Here is an 18,312-nt window from a genome sequence, read left to right on the forward strand (position 1 = left end):
CAGTCACATTTTCAGAAGAAAACTAAAGCCAGAAAGCAGTGACGGATGCTTGGCGGTCCTCTGGAATGGGCTACAGAAACATCAAAGGCAATCATAGTGGGGTGAGGGGCAGGCGATTTAACGAGGCCAACACCAACTAAGGCTCCTAAGCGAAGGGCTAACTCCTCACCCTTAGGTACTAAGAAGGGAAACTGCAGGGGACAGCTCGGAGGGGAACAGGGGCGTCTGTCCTTTGGGATGGATCAGTACGGCGGGGCCCTGGAAAAATGCGCGAAGGACATCGATTATGCCTCAGGCGCTGCTCTCGCCACTTCGCTGCCGCTCAGGGGAGGCCCCGGCCTCGGGGCTTCCGTGGAGCTCCTCAGCCTCGCACTCCAGGCCCCACCTCGCGTTTCCGTCTTCTGTTTCAAACTTCCTTCAGTCTTCTCTGGACGCCTGACTCCTCCGCTTCCGGGAATCCGAGTCCGCGGAGCCGAGCTGTTGCCCCGGGAGAGGGCGGTAAATTCGACTTCCGCACTGGACCCACCCCTCCGCTCACCCAGCGGCGCTGTGTCCCCTCTCTGAGTACTGTGCCTGGGTTCTCCCCGCGTCTTTCCTTCGCTGGCGCCTGCTGAGTCCGCCCCGCCCTGCAAGGTTCGCGCTGTTTCCAGCCAGGTCCACAACGCGGCTGGTGGCAAGTCCCAGCCTGTTGGCGCAGAGGACGAGCGGAGTCCTTCACGGAGCCTCCAGCCGCTCCCACAGAGAAGCGAGCTGGCCAGGGGACGCAGAGCTTCCAAACTCGGCCTCCCTTGGGCAGAGTAAGTCTCGGCGCTGCGCAGGCGGCGGTGGGATGGAAAGGAGCGGCCCAGAACGAGGCTATTGGGGCGGGGGACGCCGCTGAGGACCAATCAGCGTGAGCCCTGCGGGGGAACTGGCCCAGCGCGGCCCGGATAAACAGACTGCGCGACCGTCGGACCCGGAGCGGTGTTGCAGCTGGAGACTGCTGTGGCTGCACGGTCCGCCTCTCTGAGGAGCCTCGCCTGATCGCGCAGGCATGGTGAGCAGGAGCTGGGGCACTCGACGGGTCCAGGAGGAGGGTGCTGCCTGGAGGAGGAAGCCCAGGCTGAGCGGGCAGGAAGGTGTGCTACGCTGGGTGCCAAGGTGTTGGGGGTTCACGACAAGGGTGCGCTGTGCGGGAAGGTGGGTACGCTTTTCTGCCTCCTTCCTTAGGAGGGATCGATGTGAGTAGCAAAATCCTAAGCTCTGAGAGCGCTGCTCGTCAGAGCAGAGCGATCAGAGGAAGTGCGAGGTGAGAAGTAGTGCAGGTCTCGGGCGCTGCGTCCAGCTCCTCTGTCTTCGGTGGAGCGCGCTCTGGAGTCTGGAGGGGACCTGGGGCCCACCCGAGAGCCCCCACCGAGAACTGCAGTCCCCGCCTCGCCTGGACAGCACACTCCCGCGCAGATGGACTTGCGAGGACCAGGGAACTGCATGGGCTAGAGTTTCCCGCTGTGCCTTAGTTTTGGGCAACGCCAGAAGCCAACCCCTTTGACCCCATACCTGATCAGGGCTTTCTCTAACCTCTCCGTGCCTGCTGAATAAATGCTGTTCTTTGCCCTTTTTCTTTGCTTTGGTGCTAGGGACTTGGGACCTTAGTAAAAACGGAGGACTTGGTGTGTGTGCAGGTCCCCATCCCATGACAATCTCTTGAGGCCCGCATCTGTGCAGAGCACTCTGGGTCGCTCTGAGGCCCTCTTGGAGGATGGTTCCTAGGATGCCAGACGGTGGCTATTGCCTGGTACACAGCTCTTCCAGCAAGTGGGAGGTGCTCAGTCCTTTCAGATGTCTTCTGGACTGCAGGTTGGGGATAAAGGGTGAAAAGATGGGAAGGTCTGTCCGCCAGGGGCCGGACCTCAGTGAGGAGGACCAACGGTGAGATGGTCTTCTCGCCTCCACTGTGACCCTGAGTGTACTTGCTTAGATGAAGTGATCTATTGCTGTGGACAGTGACAGGTGACCAGGATGGGCAAAGGTCTCCCTAGTTGTGACTGAGCTTAGAGTGTGTGTGGCTGTTATTTCCTCCAGTAATGAACAGGCCTGAGCATGGGCTCCTGTCACAGTAGGAAGGAGACAGGCAGTCACTGCAGTGAGCAAGCTGTGGACCTAGGCCCCAGTGCATGAGCCTAGAACCTCCAGAGAATCCTGTCTTGCTATCAGGACCCTGAGCCTTCCCAAGCCACTGTGTGGTGGGATTTGGCTGCTTGCTTGGGCTTTCTCTAGTCCCCATCCTGTAGGCCTAGGCACAGCCACTTTCTTCTTAAGTCCTGGGTAACTAAAGGAAGTGAGACCCTGGAGGTGCTTTGGCTGTAGGTATAGGAAGGTGTGGAACCTCAAGCCAGTCTTTTGAGTTTCAGCTAAGTACCGCTCAGCTGCAGCCTTCAGGGAGGAAGGGTAGACTGCTCCCAGGCAAGGCTTTGCAGGCCCCGACCCGGCTCACAGTGTGTCACTCCATCCCCACCAGCATGAGTGCGTCTCCATTCACGTGGGCCAGGCGGGGGTGCAGATGGGCAATGCCTGCTGGGAGCTCTACTGCCTGGAGCACCACATCCAGCCAGATGGCACCATGCTCAACAAGAAGACTCTGGGGACCAGACATGACTCCTTCGACACCTTTTTCACTGAGACAGATTCTGGCAAGCATGTGCCACGGGTTGTCTTTGTGGATCTGGAACCTGTGGTCATAGGTAAGTGGGAAGCCCATATTTCTTGCCAGGCACTACACCAGTCTGAGATGTGTTGTTTTTGTGTAGATGCTGTCTTCACAAAGGGTCCTGGGGACTTCCTATGCTGGGAGGACATCCGTGACACAGTTCTGCTGGGAAAATACCAAATGTTTGAATCAAGGCCAGACTAGAGTGGAATGGAGTTGAGCCAAAAGTTTCAACTTCCTTTCTCTCTCTCCCTTCCCCCAGTCTCTTGAGGATAGCTTTGCCTGAGGAGCTAGAGCTGGGAACATTCCTGACAGGTCCCTGCTGACTGTAGCAGAAGAGGCCGCCTGATAGGATTGGGCTTATGTGAACCTGTTTCCTCCCATGGTTTTGCTGCTTCCTTCTGCATCTTAGGTCCCATTTGTGAAAACTACAGCCTTCCTCCACCTTTGCAAAGAAATGTTTAGGACGTTAAACTGTTGACAGGGATTTTTACATTAATTTGTGTTCTTATCCTAAAGAGAAGTGAGTCTCCTCTCTACCCCGATTCTTCTCTAGCAAAACCAAGTGGTTCTGATCACCAGTAGGGCCTGTTAAAGGCACCCACTGGCCTCCTTCCCCCTTAGGACCAGGAGACTCCAGGCTTTGGACATGCCCTCTAGAGCTCTAGGTGTCTGTCACTCTATCATGCAGGAGAGCTTAACAGAGGTTCGAGGCCTTGTGTCCCCTGGGCAATGAAACCTGCCTCCCTTACCTTTGCCCCTCTCTCTTCCCTCAAGATGGGGTAAGAACTGGCACTTACAGGAAGCTCTTCCACCCTGACCAGCTGATATCTGGCAAGGAGGATGCTGCCAACAACTATGCCTGTGGCCACTACACTGTAGGGAAGGAGATCATCGATGTGGTGATGGAGCAAATCCGGAAAGTGGTGAGTGGGAGTGGGTTGCTGCCCCCTGCAGCAGGGCACTGCATCCTTGGCCTCCCTCCCTGGCCTGGCTGGCTGGCCCTGAACTGCAAGGGGAAGCACAGCCTGTGGTTGGAACCTGACTTCACTCCTCTGCCTTGTCTGTCTACTCGGATTCCCCTAGGGGGAGCTCTGTGGCACATCTTGGGAGAATCTAGGGTTGGAGGCTAGACAACTTGTTTTGTCCTGAATTTGTGGACTCAGGCTTTTGTCCTGCAAGCTCCACCTTACTTGCCCCATCTGTTTGATCCAAGACTTCTTGGGACTTGATCCATCCCTTACAGCTGGTTAGCTTGTTGGTCGTAGAGTCCTACATAGATCCTTTAAGAAGGGAAAGGTTCTGCTCCACTCTTACTGCTCCACTCAACCACTTCCCACCCCACCCATGCCCTATCCAAGGCATAAGAGTCAGGCTACAGGGAGCTAGCACTTGTGCCCTGTTGCTGTCTAGGGACTGGATAGACATTCTCTCTGCTGCTGAGCAGAGACTGAGGACTGTACACATCCGAGCAAGAACCTGAGACGTGGGAGTCTATGTTCCCCTCAAGAATGCCAATAGAACAAAGCACCTCCCAGGGATAGACCTTTCTTAGACTTCATTTCCTATGTATCTGGTATAGATTGGTGCTTTTCGAGGTGAAGGAACAGCTACAACAGGATTATTTAGGGCAACTGGCAAAGCTGTAGCTTACTGGATTCCAGTCTAAGATGGGACTGGGGATTCACACGGAACTGTCCCAATTGCTACTTTTCTGCATGTAGGTGGCCAAGCAACACAGACCAGTGAGCTGGGCTCCCTGACTGTGAGTCCTGTGTCTACCTTACCCTTTCTCCCCCACCTCACCCCTGCCACTGCACACAGCATTATCTTCCTCAGGCAGCTGTTTCTGAGGAGCATGGAGCCTCCTCTAGGTACTCTGTTCTCAGCTCAGTAAAGGAGAAGTAGAGTTCAGGAGGGAACCTCTGGGAGTGATGAAAATTTGTCTAAGTTAATTGGGTATGTGGGTATAATGCTTGTCAAAGCATTCATTTTTGTGATATGTTGATGACAGGAAAGAGTTCCCTCTGGACAGGGCATGTGTAATCTGCATCCCTATGGTTTTACTTGCTCTTCTAGACAGACCACTGCAGTGATCTCCAGGGTTTCCTGATCTTCAATAGCTTTGGTGGTGGCACTGGCTCAGGCTTTACCTCCCTGCTGATGGAGCAGCTTTCTGTAGAATACAGCAAGAAGTCCAAGTTGGAGTTTGTTATCTACCCTTCCCCTCGAGTGTCCACAGCAGTCGTAGAACCCTATAACTCCATCCTGACTACCCACTCCACCCTGGAACACTCAGACTGTGTCTTCATGATGGACAATGAGGCCACCTTTGATATCTGTAACCGCCACCTCGACATCGAACGCCCTACCTACAGCAACCTCAACCGACTCATTGGCCAGGTTGTGTCTTCTATTACAGCCTCCCTGCGTTTTAATGGCGCACTCAATGTGGACCTCGCCGACTTCCAGACCAACCTGGTGCCTTATCCCCGTATCCACTTCCCCCTGGTGACCTACTCACCCATTATCTCAGCCGAGAAGGCCTACCACGAGCAGCTCTCCGTGCCGCATATTACCAGTGCCTGCTTTGAGCCTTCCAATCAGATGGTCAAGTGTGACCCTTGCCGTGGCAAGTACATGGCCTGCTGCATGCTCTATCGTGGAGATGTGGTTGCCAAGGATGTCAATGCTGCTATTGCCACTATCAAGACCAAGCATACAATCCAGTTTGTAGATTGGTGTCCCACAGGTTTCAAGGCAAGTTGGGGATGAAGGGAGGGTGTAAATTGTGGCCTGTGCACCTCTGAGGAGGGAGAGTCCCCTAGAGCTGCACACATCAAGAATAGATGTACTGGAGAAGGGGTGCACAGGGCAAACTGCAGGTTCAGAGGCTGCTTTTAACTTGATTCATCACAAGTGATCTACAAGCCAGGCCTTTGGACTAGAGGCTATGGTGGGGTTCTCTTTGAAACATTGTGTCACAGGAGATTTATCAGTTCATGTCACTTAGGCAGGCTTTCTCTAGTTCATGTCACCTAGATAGGCTTTACCTAGGCATGCCAGTTGAGAGGAATGGCCTCTCTTGCAAGTGCCTGTGACACACACATGTGGTCTGGCCCCCACTCAGATGGGAGTGCTTGTGGAAGCCCAGAAAAGTCTCCAATCGGACTGTGGGAAACAGGTCAGAAGGCTTCTGTGTTTGCACCTGCGTGCAGTCGCTTTCACCATCATGCAGAAGAACTTGTTTACGCCCACACTGCTGTAGCTGAGACCCAGTTTCAAGTGTAGGGGCTTTGCGGTGGGGGGTGAGACTGGAGAGAATCGCTATGGCAGCTATGGCATTAGAAGACATGTGCAGCTTTCCTGCCAGGTGACACTGCTGAGGGTGTGACCACAGTGAGCGGGGAGGTGGGGACCCAGGTCATAAAGATGATGGCCACTTGCTAGTGTTGAAGAGCTGTGGCATGCGAATGGAGGGGAAGGATACTGGGGGGAAGATCACCCTATCCCTTGAGGAAGAGCAAGCTGCTCAGAGGAAGACTAGGCTGCTGGTAGGAAGTGGTAAGCTTGCTGTCCGCGTGGGCGTTCACGGCAAGTTGAGTGATTTAAATGAGGGCTTGGGAGAGTACTGAATAGGATTTACTATGTTGTGCTCTGAGTAGGATAATATTTAAGTGGGTTAAGTTTGCATTCAGCTGGAGATTTTCAGAGCTTTATGTTGTGAAACCTCATTTCTAAACTACAGTAAGGAGATAGTACAGCTAACACCTATGACATACTCCCCAGCTTTCCCATCTAGATGTGTTCCTTTTTCCTTTGCTTTGCTGACCCAGTCATACCCACCTAGATAATGTATAACATAATCATCTGTTTTTTGTCTAAAAAATTAATAGTAGTTCCCCTGAATGAGAATACCTTATAGGATACAAACTTTCCCTGTGAGTATAGGGAAACTATACTTGACTATATTTTTATAGTCAGGTTTTAAAATGAAGATCAAATCAGGGACCAGGATTTTTATTTATGTGTCTCTTAAGTCTCTTGTGTAAAAGAGCCTTCCCCCACCTTCTTTTTTCAGCCTTGTGGATTAAACCTTTGACTGAGCTTTATCCCAGCCATTTTTATTTTGAGACAGAGACATGCCAAATTCCTAGGCTGGGATTAAACTTATCACACTTTGATTTCATCCTCTCCTAGTGTTGGGGTTTTAGGAGCCCCACTACGCCCAGCCTCCACCCTTTCTCTGGGCAGTGACTTAGCGGGACTACTTTGGTCTTGTAGAATGACCCAAGTTCTGGATTTGCCTGTCTCCTCTCTGTACCTACTTCTCAAAGGTGTGCAAATACCATACACCAGTGCCCAGCCTTTCCGCAGCCACAGTGCCCAGGGCAGACCTCTCCCAGCACACACTGAGCCAGCCACTTAGACCACTCTCTGTTTCCTCCTAGGTTGGCATCAATTACCAGCCCCCCACTGTGGTGCCTGGGGGTGACCTTGCCCCAGTGCAGCGGGCAGTCTGCATGCTGAGCAACACCACAGCCATTGTTGAGGCCTGGTCCCGCCTCAACCACAAGTTTGACCTCATGTTTGCCAAGCGGGCATTTGTGCACTGGTATGTGGGCGAAGGCATGGAAGAAACAGACTTCTCTGAAGCTCCAGAAAACCTGGCTGCTCTGGAAAGAGATTATGAAGATGTGGCCATGGACTTTGTGGAAGAGGAGGTTGGGAGTGAGGAGTACTAGGTGGTCTCCACTCCAGTGATGCCTGCTTTTCACTCCCCGTCTGTACCACTGCTTCCTTGTTTCCACAATCCCCTGCACATACGCCTGTGTCCCCAATACTGCGGCATTCTGTGCAGGCACTGGGCCTTCCCCACACCCTTTGGTGTCGCCCTGAGCAGGGGCAGACTGGCCTCTGCCCCCAGGGACCCCAGCTGGCAGTGTGTGAGGAGTGGTGCTGCACCCGGCTGAGAGCAGACCACCTGACACCTGTGTTCAGCTTCGGCCCTGGGCTGTGCTGCTGTGACTCCCTGTGGGACCCCACACGCCCCTGTGACCAGCCCTCCCCAGGGAAGGGCAAGCCTAGAGAGGCCATGAGAGTTCCCTGCCCCTGCTGTTCAGGGCAGAAACTGCTCCATGCTGATACCTGGAAGGAACCAAACCCTGTTAACATACTCTCCCTCCTCTTGGCCATCAGAGGGTAGAAGAGGTTGATGCTGCACTCCAATCTGGAGCCCCCACTTAGAATTTAGTGCTCTACCTGATGCCTTGTAAAGCCACGGGGTCCAGGAAACAGGATTCCAGGGTCTTTAGCAGGGGGCCTTGTAGCCCTACATGGGGCTCACCCACTATGCGGGTACTATTTAAAGTGCCTATATGCCTTTCAGGTGAGAAAATCTGCACCTTTATTCTCCCTGGAGTCCTAGAGAGGATGCTGGGAACCACTGTTCTCTGGATAAACCCATTTGGTCACATGTGGTCCTCAGACCTCAGCGTATTTGTCTGTTAATGGTTCTGGCCGTGGCGAAGGCTGGACAGAGGGCCCTTCCAGCCCAGCCCAGGCTTCAGGAATTTCTCTTGAATGTACTTGGTAAGTGGCCAAGGCCTGGAAGAGGGGACAGACTTGTGCTATCTGAGAAGGTCAGGACTGTGCAGGGGCCAGCGCTGCTCCTGTCAGGGTAACCCGGCCAGAAGGGTCCCCACCCCACGCTGGCCTGGATGTACCCTCTGAGACGTGGACACTCATTCTAGCATGCCACTCGGGACTGGCTCTGCTTTTTTCCAGGAGGTAGTAAGTCTTGAGGCTCCCTCCAAATGTCCCCTGTGGCCTTGCCTAGGGCTCTGGAGACCAGTTGCTAGCATCATTCCACAGACTCAGTCCCTGCATCTTCCAGCCTTGTGGGACCCATTCCTTGAGGGGTTGGCTGATAGGATGGAGGCCCAGAGCCCAAACCGCACATCTCACCCCAAGCACAGAGGCCATGCGATGGGTAAGGTTCATGCCCCTGTGTGACTGTCCTTCCTAGGCAGTGTATCTCTCTCCATTTTCCTTTTCATACTTCTATTGTTTTGTGAGGATTGAAGATTCTTCTTTTTTCTAAGGACTCAACCCAAGGTATTTGCTCTGAGCTGTATCTCTGGCCTTTTATGTTTTTATTTTAAGGGGTGGTCTTGGTAAATTGCCTGAGCTGACCACAGACTTGAGATCATTTTGCCTCAGCCTGCAAGAATCCCGTGATTATAGACTTGGGTGCAAAGCATGGCTTCTCTAGTTTCCCATCTTCCTCTGCGTCTGCAGGTCTGAGTAGAGGCCTGACAGCCTCCTAGTGCTGTTACACCCTTTCCCTCAGTCCTCACAGTCCCCCAAAGACAAGCTTGTACTCATTTGTGTTGATTCCCCAAAAGCACTGCTCTGACCCCGATGAGTTATTTTCCTGATTTATGCCCCAACACACACCCCTAGTTTAGTGACACTGGGCTCCCCTGGTGTACTTGTTACTATTTCAGTTGCTAGCATCATTCCACAGACTCTGTGAATGTCTGTCTCTGCCTCTTTCTCTGTCTCTCTCTATAGCCTGCTCCTGGTGCTTCAGCTCCTGGTTGCTCTGGTACTAGAAGGACTGGGGCTAGATGGGGAATGAGGTATAGAAGGAAGGGAAAGAGGTTCCTCAACCCTGCCCTAGGAGCGTGCCTATTAAATGACAGGGATCCGTTCAAATTCTCAGCCAGTATCTTCACCCAGGACCTGAGTGGCAGGTGTTTCTTTCCTTTCTTCCTTTCCCTGTCCTTTTATTCCCTGAGCACATGAATTTGTACCTGCTAGCAGTTCTTCATCTGTTACCCTAAACCATGAGAGAAACCACCCGTTCCTGCCCCCAGGTGACCCAGGAAGCAGGAAGATGTCCATTGGGGGCTGGACATCGGAGCTAATATCAGTTGCAAGCATTTGGATCAACTGGTGGCTGCCCTGTTTCCTCCCTGGCCTACAGGGGGAACAGAACATAGGTCACATTCTCCTCTTTTAATCCCTTTTAGTACTTTTGAAATAAGCAAGAACAGCCTTTGTCAAATCAGTCCCTGGTCAGAATCCCTCCTGCCCATTTCAAAGCACTGCATAGGACTGAGTCCGAGGGAGAGTTCTGCTTCAGTTCCTTTAATATTCATGCTTGAACAGGGTAAGACTGGAGAAGACAAATTCTTGCTGTGGGAGTTGTGATCTGAAACTGTTGTCACTAGGACTCTGAGGGCTGTATTTGAAGCCTGAGCACAAAGCAAGCATTGCCTTTCTTGGACTGGGATTCTTCCCACTGGTGTTCTTGGAGCCCGTGGTAACGATCTGGAGCAGGTCTAACCTATGGTCTGAGCAGGTCTAATCTAGATCGCCTTCCATTTGTAGTTGCCCTAGAGCCCAATAGCCCGTGGAGCTCGGTTCTGTGTAGTCCCTGAAAGTCAGTGTGGCCATTCTGATAGTGATCTGGGATCAAAGGCTGGGACTTGGCCTAGATGAAAAAGAAGACTAGAGCTTCTTCCAAAGTGCGCAACCCAGAGTAGAAAGTGCATGAGCTTTTCCTGTCCAGGAATGTAGAGCTGGGCCAGGAGTCTTGGCTGGTGTTTTCCTCTGGCACAGACTTTCACTCTGTCTTGCCCTCTTGTAGACTGGTCCTCCGCCTGTGCCCGAGTGCAGAGTGTTAGGGTGGATTGCTCAGCAGTGTAAACTTGTTTGCTGTTTGGTGCATTTTTCCTGTTGGATCCCGGGATATGGTTATTGTGTTCGCTTTCTGGCACTACTACTATACATCTGAGATAATTTGTGTAAAAAGAAAATTAGGGCCATGTGCAGTGGCACACTTCCATCATACTAGTTTGTTAGCTGAGGCAGAAAGATGGATCGTAAGTTTCATTTCATCCTGGGCCGCTATGGAGATGTGGTACCACCATTAAAAATAAAAGTAGGTTTCTTTTGTTCAGCTTCAGAATATCCAAAACATAATCTGCTGTCCTGTGGAAAGAGATCGTACCATGGTAGGAGTGTTTGACACAGCTAAACTGCTCACCAGGAAGCAAAAAGAGAAGAGGACCTGGGCGTGGGGGCGCACCCCCTATAATCTCAGCACTCAGGAGGTTGAAACAGGAGGGTCACTTCAAGCTTGAGACCAGCATGGGGGCTACAAAAGTGAGCACAAGGCCAACCCCATCCAAACTGCATAGCGAGACCCCATATTAAAGACCTCTTCCTAGGATCAGGGTCACAAGGTTTTTGCTGCCTCTTTAGTACCACCCTGGAGTTTTTCTGTTTGTTTGTTTTTAAATACTGAGTTGGGGCCTGGTCTGAAATTAGTGATTTTTTTTGGTGGTACCAGGGATTGAACTCAGGACCTCATCCTTGCCAGGCAAGCACTTATTCCACTGAGCTATCTCCCTGGCCCTTTAGTACCACCCTGGAAAGCATGCCTTCCACAAAGGAGCCAAAGGGAGAGGTTCTTGGGGTCCGACTGCCTTTGAGAAGATCTCTGCCGCCTTCTGTGTTCTCAGCTCTCCCCTGAAGCTCCGCCACCCTGGGCCTCTGGGACATTGACCTTTGGAGAGTCTGTGACCTGAATCATCTTGCTTCTTACAGGCAGTCAGTCTCATGCACTCGTATTCCTGCAGGCCAAGAAGAACCTATTTACTGTCTCTTTCTAGCTTGCCTCTTTCTTAAAGCTGAGAGGAATCAAGAGGAGATGTATGTATGGGGTGCCTACAGGGCAAAGGATCCTCAGCTCAGCCAGAGAGACTTCTGGGAGGATTGGCTCCCAGACCAGATGCTGGAGATGGGCGGGAATACAGGGTGGGGAGCTCAAGGGAGAAGCTGGTCTAGGAAAAAGTGTGGAAAACATGAACATCATATTCAGGTAACCTTGAGTAGTTTATAGCTGAAACTTGAGAAAGTAGAAGCTAGAGGAAGAGATACTGTGCTGAATAATCTTGGTTTTTGAGACATTTCTCAATATTTATTGAACAACTACTGTGTGCTATAAGTTATTCTAGATGCTAAATACCCAATGGAAATACAAAGAATTAGAATTTTTTAAAAAAAAAACCTCCCCTAGGGCAATGATGGCAAACCTTGTAGAATTTTCAGTGATATGAATGTCCCCTGTGGCACGCATGCTATAGGTTTGCCACCACATTTGTCCTATATTGTCCTTTTACAACTCAGGCCCCAGTGCTGCCCAGGGTGGCGGAGAATAGAGCAAGAACCTCTGCTCTAGGGCAGTGGTTCTTCTATTTTCTTAAGGCATTAAAGTATGTTCATTAGTATACATTTGTAACACTTAATATTGGGACTGGGGCGATAGCTCAGTGGAATAGGCACTTGGCCTAGCAAGCGCAAGGACCTGAGTTCAATCCCCAGTACCGCAAAAAAAAAAAACACTTAATAGTTATATTAACTTGAGAAATTGGTACATATGCATATCACATGGTTTAAAACTTGATCTTATTATCATGTTTTCAGTGCATGAAATTTATTTTGAGTAGGTACATGTATGACATATCTTCTCTGTTCCCCTTTCCCTTTCCAGCCCCTCCCTCTGTCTGCCTCTTGGTTCTCTTTCCCTATTTGTATTACTATCATTATTTTTTAGTTCATGTTTATAATGTTTACATTCATTATGGGTATTTGGTGCATATATACATCTTAAATCTTTTACTTTCCCTTCCCTTTCACTCTCCCTCCTCTTGCCGTAGTCTCTTGGACTCCTTCCTATTTGCAGCAGATCTATCTCCCTGTTTCCTTCTACCAATTCTTTGTTTTGTTTTTTATTTACACTACCTTACTCAAATGAGAGATACCATACAGTTTTTAAGCTTGTGTATTGATTTATTTTACTTAATGTGATATTTTCTAGGTTTTCCATTTTCCTACAGATGTTTTGTATTTATCCTTCTTCAACAGCCAAATTATATTCCACTATGTATATAGATATCATATTTTCTTTCTCCATTTGTCTGTTGATGGACAAACAGGCTGCTTCCAGGATTTAGCTATTTTGTATTGATATGTACATTTGTATGCATGTATCACTATAATATGATATATTTAGCTCTTTGGGTAAGATACCTAGAGAGGGAATAGCTGGGTCAAGTGGAATTTCTAATTTTAGTTCTTTGAGAAATCACCGTACGGTTTTCATAAATGTTGTACTAGTTTACATTTCTACAAGCAATATAAAAGGGTTGCGTTTTCACTGCAGCTTCTCCACTACTTGTTACTTGATTTCTTGATGATCGCCATTCTTTCTGTTGTAAGATGAAATTGTAGTGTTCTACTTTGCACTTCTTAAATGGTCATTGTATTAGTCAGTGCTCCCTAGAAAAATAGATTTAATATAAATATCTCAATGTATGAAGATTTACAAGGTAGGCTTACAGTTCCCACCTGCCAAGTCAGGTGCGGGAGAGCACAAAGGGTATGCCTGCACACTGGAGATCCGAAGGATCTAGTCAAAGGTCAAAAACCTGGAGATCACTGTAGAGTCCCGTGTGAGTCTGTAGCAGGAGGCTGAAGGTCTGCGCTGGAAGCCAGGAGATGATGTCCAACATGAAGTTGAAGACTGGAGCTCCTCTGAAAAACAAAAGCCAGCCTGCCTTCTTGATTCCCTATTATTCCATTCAGGCTAGAGGCCTGTGGGTTGCTGTCACTCACATTTGGGACTGGCCAGTCTTGTTTCAGTAAATCCCTTTGGCCACACCCTGAACTATGCTTGATCTAATTAGTTGGGTGTTTTTTTATTCAAACTGACACCACAGTTCACTATCACAGCCAGAGAGGTTGAACATTTTTTTCATATATTTATAGACCATTTGCATTTGTTCTGAGAAGTCCCTGTTCATTTCACTTGCCTATTTTTTAACTGAGTCTTTTATTTGGGGTGATCTAATTTTCTTTGAGTGCTCTATATGATCTAGATATTGGTCCTCCGAGCAATAGCTAGCAAACAGCTCTGCTGATTGTTTCCTGTGAGGTGCAGAAGCTTTTTAATTTGATACTATCCCATTTGTTGATTCTTGCTGTGGTTTCTTGTGTAATTAGACTTCTGTTAATAAATTGTCTTTGCTTATATCTATGATTTCATACATGTTTTGTCTTCTAGTACATTTGTTGTTTCAGTTTTAATGTTTAGCTCTTTGACCCATCTTGGTTTTAATTTAGTACATGGTGAAAATCCAGCTTTAATCTTCTGCATATAAAATATATAAAATAATCTTTCCCAAAATCTATTTGTTAAGTAGGCCATGTTTCCTCCAACATGTTTTTGGCCCCTTTGATATTTATTTATTTAAGCAACCCTTGTGGACTTAAAAGATTACTATGTGATCTATTTTGGAGAAAGGTCTGTGTACTGAAGTGAAGAACATGTACTCTGCTGTAGAGTAGAACACTGTGGATCTGTCAAGACTGAATATTCAAGGGTGTGTTTCAGCACTAATGTTTATTTATTGATTAGTTGTTTAGTAGATCTATCTCTTTGTGAAAGTGTGGTTCTTAATTCGGACTGCATATTATACAGAAGTAAGAAGGCTTTCTCTTTTTTAGCAGAATAGGTTTTGCTATACTGCCCAACCTGGCCTTAAATTTGAGGTCCTGTAGCCACAGTTTCTCAAGTGACTGGGATCACAGGCACACAGCACTGCACCCAGCTTCAGGAGGGACTTTTAACAAATACTAATGACTGGATCTGTATAGAATCTGCTATACAGTTGTGCTAGGATGGCTCTCATGTTTTTTTTTTTAATTTTCCTAACTGAAGCAAATGTGAAGCTGAGTCATCAACCATTACCCTAGGGATCTTTGACATTTGTGAGAATGGAGGGTAGTCAAACAGGGTTGGTGTATGCTTAATTTTTCTTCAGTTGAAGAATCCTGACCTAAATAAAATATAGATTTAGAAAATTAAAAAAAAATTGGTCCCTAACTTCCTGATCTTAAGAAATTTGAAATCTTTTTCCCTGACAAATTACTGTGTTTATTTTAAACACTTTGTAAATGCTCCTTTTAAATTTTTATTCTTGTCATATGTGTTTGAAGTATATAATTACATTGATGATGGAAATTCAGTACATGCAGATGATGCATCTTAATTCTGTTTCTATCCCATTACCTGCCCCTTTGGCCACTGTCCTTCTATCTCCTGATTCTGTTCCCACTTGCAAAAGACCTATTACCTGTATCTTTTATTTTGTTCTTTAATTTATTTATGTCTGGTTTTCTCATATAAGGGATATCACGTGATATTTAAGTTCATGTGTTTGATTTATTTTACTTAATATTGTGGTCTCAAGGTACATCCATTTCTCTAAAACTGACTCTAATTTATCCCTTATGTCAGTAGTATTCCATTTTGTAGTTGACCATGGACTAATGAACTCAGTTCATTCATAAGAGCTGGTTGTAACTCAAGCTTATTGCATCAAGAGTATTTTTCCCATAAGAGATAATGGAAATACCCATAATGCATTTTGACCTTCCCTTAACTAATGTTTTCATAATAAAAAGGATCATACAATATGCCCAGTTTACCAGAAACACCAATAATTGCCCCAGTGTATTCACCAAAAAGTTGTTAAGTGTGCCTAATATACCAGAAAACAATTTCATACTATACTGTCACACTAGGATCTGCTTCTGGCTCACTAGGTCTCAGCCCTTTCAGAACTAAAAAGTGGTCTAAGGTTGTCTGTCTCTGTCTTTTCTTTAACATTGTCTGTAGTATGTTGTGACATTATGAAGAAAGTGACTGCAATAACTGGCTTTTTTTCTGTCTAGGTGGGTCTTCTCTACAAATGTTGGTAGCTTGGTCCATTTTTTTCAGGATTTTATTTCAGAAGATCTTTGCTGCACTGATCACTGATACTCCGTCTCCTCTTCAGAAAGCTCCTAAGCTGCCATTCTCTGTGGCTTAGTGAGGAGTTGCTGAAGTTTCTCTGCAGACAATTCCTCTGAATGTTTCTCCCTCAGTTCCTCAACATCTCCACTGCCTACCTCCCAGCCTATGGACTGCTATCCTGACCGTAACAGTCAGTATATAGCCTTCCAAGTCTCTCTGCTATATAATTTTAAGCCACACTTCTTTGAAAGCAGATCTGTGTCCTTAGAGAGACATTGGCCAAGGATTTCTCAATTCCACAAGGAAAGGATGTTGTAATGTTCCTTCCAGAACTTTTAAGGGTTAAATCTGTATCTCAGCCAATCTGGAAACACTTCAGGAATACTTTCTTGGTGTCTAGCTTCTTCAAGTTAGCTAGAACCTGCTGGTCCTTTGGCTGCAGTAGAAGAGTTGTATTGGGTGGGAGGAACTCAACTGAGAGCCATGGGAATTCTTCAGCCAATTTTGCTTCCGAATTTCATGGGTAATCAGGAGTATTGTCCATGATGAGAAGAATCTTGAGTGGTAAATCTTTGTCCTCTAGATATTTAACAGTAGGATAGAAAGCCTCCAATCCACACCAGAAAAGTACTCATGTAAGTTAGACTTTTGTGTTAGAGCATCACATGACTCCTAGTCTATGCTTCATAACCTTATATTTTCTGAAGAATCTCTGGATTTCAGTAATAAACCAAGAAAGGCTTTATCTTGAGGTCACCACTTGCATTGGCCCATAGTAATAAGTTTAGCATATTCTTCATAGGCTTGTCTTCTCTTCCTGGGTAATGTATGTTTTCATGGGCATTTTATTCCAGAAAAGACTAGTTGTATCATAGCTGAAAACTTGATAAGTGCAAAAGCTATTTCATCATGTGAAAATGTGTAATCATTTTGAAGTGGTGTATGTAATGTTCAGCAGCCTTTTATTAGAACTGGCTGGTTTGCCATGTCTAGTTATGCTACGAACCCCAGTTCTCACTTTAAAGTTACAGAATCACCCCTTACTGACAAATGGAAAGTTTCATCATTGTCATTGATGGATTATCCTTTCTGAGATCTGTATTTATAGCTCTGGCTTTTTCACAAATTATAGGCTCAGGCTATAAGTTACCATCTGCCTTTTGTTTACCCACACTAATGATAGCCTTTCTACTTTGTCTAACACTGTAGATTGTGACTTACTAATTTGAGTTGTACCTTTAGCATCACTAGCTTTATACAAATCTTCTGGGCCGGGGATATAGCTCAGTGGCATAAGTGCCTGCCTGGTAAGCACAAGGCCCCAAATTCAATCCCTATACAAAAATAAAGTCTTCTCTGTAACTTTGTTGAAATGGTGAAATTCAACATGCTGTACCTATTAGTGAGATCAGTGACAGGAAGAGCACTGTCATATCTCTCTACAGTTTCCTCCTTCTCTTTAATTATGACTGTTTTCCTCACCTTTTCTTACTTCCTTAGCTTCTTTTCTAGCTTTTTTGGGGAACCATTTTGGGAGCAGTAACAACTCTATAAAGTACTGACTTAAATCTCATCCACAAACATGTGCATCTGGGCTCTGATGCTTACCTGAGTTTTTCAAGTCTTGAGAGTCTTTGTTTACAATTGCACAAGTGGCCAGCATTCAGGTCATAATTCAAGACTTTGGTCATAACTTAAACCCAAAATTCCAGTCATAACCCAGATTGTTTGCATGTGAGGCCAGTCCTAACATGCAAACACTGTAAATAAATACTATGTGAAGGTCCACTGTAAATAAATACTACATTTTCCTTCTCCATTCATCTGTGGGCCTTTTTTATTTTGCACTTTATTTATATAATGTTTCTCTCATAAGAAAAACCATGTGTTGCTTAAACTTGTGTGTCTGATTTACTTCACTAATCATAATGCTGTCAGGGTGCTTCTATTTTCCTACAGATGAGTCAAATCTATCTTTTATAGAAGAATAACACACCCTGTTATGTCCATTCATCTAGTGATGGACAGATAGGAGGCTTCTAGGATTTAGTTATTATGAATGGTGCTACTATAAACATGATACGTTTAATTCCTTTGGGAATATACATAGGACAGGAATATCTGGGTTGAATGCAATGCTTATTTTCAGTTTTGGGGGCAAATCTTCATACTGATTTCCATTTTGGTTTTACTAGTTTACATTTCCACCCACAATAGAGAACAGTTTTCTTCAAAGCCTTGCTAGGATTTGTTATTATTTGACTTTTTTATGATAGCCATTACTTGTGGAATAAGAGGAAATATCAGTGTTGTTTTACTTTGAATTTTTATAATATCCAGAGATGTTGAATATTTGTTCATGTATTTATTGGTCATTTGTACTTCACTCCTGAGAAGTATCTGTTAATTTCACTTGCCCATCATTAGACTGTGTCTTTTATTTTGGAGTGCCTATTTTTTTTAAGTTCTTTATTTTAGATATTAGTCCTCTGTTTCAAGAGTAGGTGGAAAACCCCCAGACCCAGCCCTAGCCCAGGTCCAGTGAGTGTTTGGAGAGCTTCCTGCTACCTTGCGCTGGTGGGACCTGTCCCAGCCCAGGCGCAGCGTGGGCCGGACCCTCTCCCACCCCCTCGGGCCGCCCCCCATCACTCCGCAGCACCTCCCCACGCCGCCTGCCGAGTAGGAATTTTGCAGTGTTCTGGGAACCCCCCGACCCAGTCTTAGCCCAGGTCCAGTGAGTGTGTGGGAGAGCTTC

At 47.0% G+C, this 18,312-nt stretch overlaps 1 protein-coding gene across 3 annotated transcripts; it reads left to right on the forward strand.

Moving 5' to 3' along the window:
* The first annotated feature begins 428 nt into the window (after window positions 1-428).
* Window positions 429-7,682, forward strand: LOC101593121 (tubulin alpha-8 chain-like). Of its 3 annotated transcripts, none has more exons than XM_023707807.1 (5): window positions 429-1,036; window positions 2,498-2,720; window positions 3,464-3,612; window positions 4,766-5,446; window positions 7,138-7,682. In XM_023707807.1, the coding sequence occupies exons 1-5, from the start codon at window positions 1,034-1,036 to the stop codon at window positions 7,429-7,431; spliced, it is 1,350 nt and encodes a 449-aa protein (XP_023563575.1). In that variant the 5' UTR covers window positions 429-1,033; the 3' UTR covers window positions 7,432-7,682. The 3 variants fall into 3 exon arrangements, with proteins under 3 accessions (XP_023563575.1, XP_023563582.1, XP_023563584.1); XM_023707814.1 differs by having other exon boundaries at window positions 429-797; XM_023707816.1 differs by lacking the exon at window positions 2,498-2,720.
* Window positions 7,683-18,312: the final 10,630 nt, after the last annotated feature.

This window comes from Octodon degus, unplaced genomic scaffold, assembly GCF_000260255.1.
Source record: "Octodon degus isolate 3935 unplaced genomic scaffold, OctDeg1.0 scaffold00009, whole genome shotgun sequence".
In the NCBI taxonomy this organism is placed as follows: Eukaryota; Metazoa; Chordata; class Mammalia; order Rodentia; family Octodontidae; genus Octodon; species Octodon degus.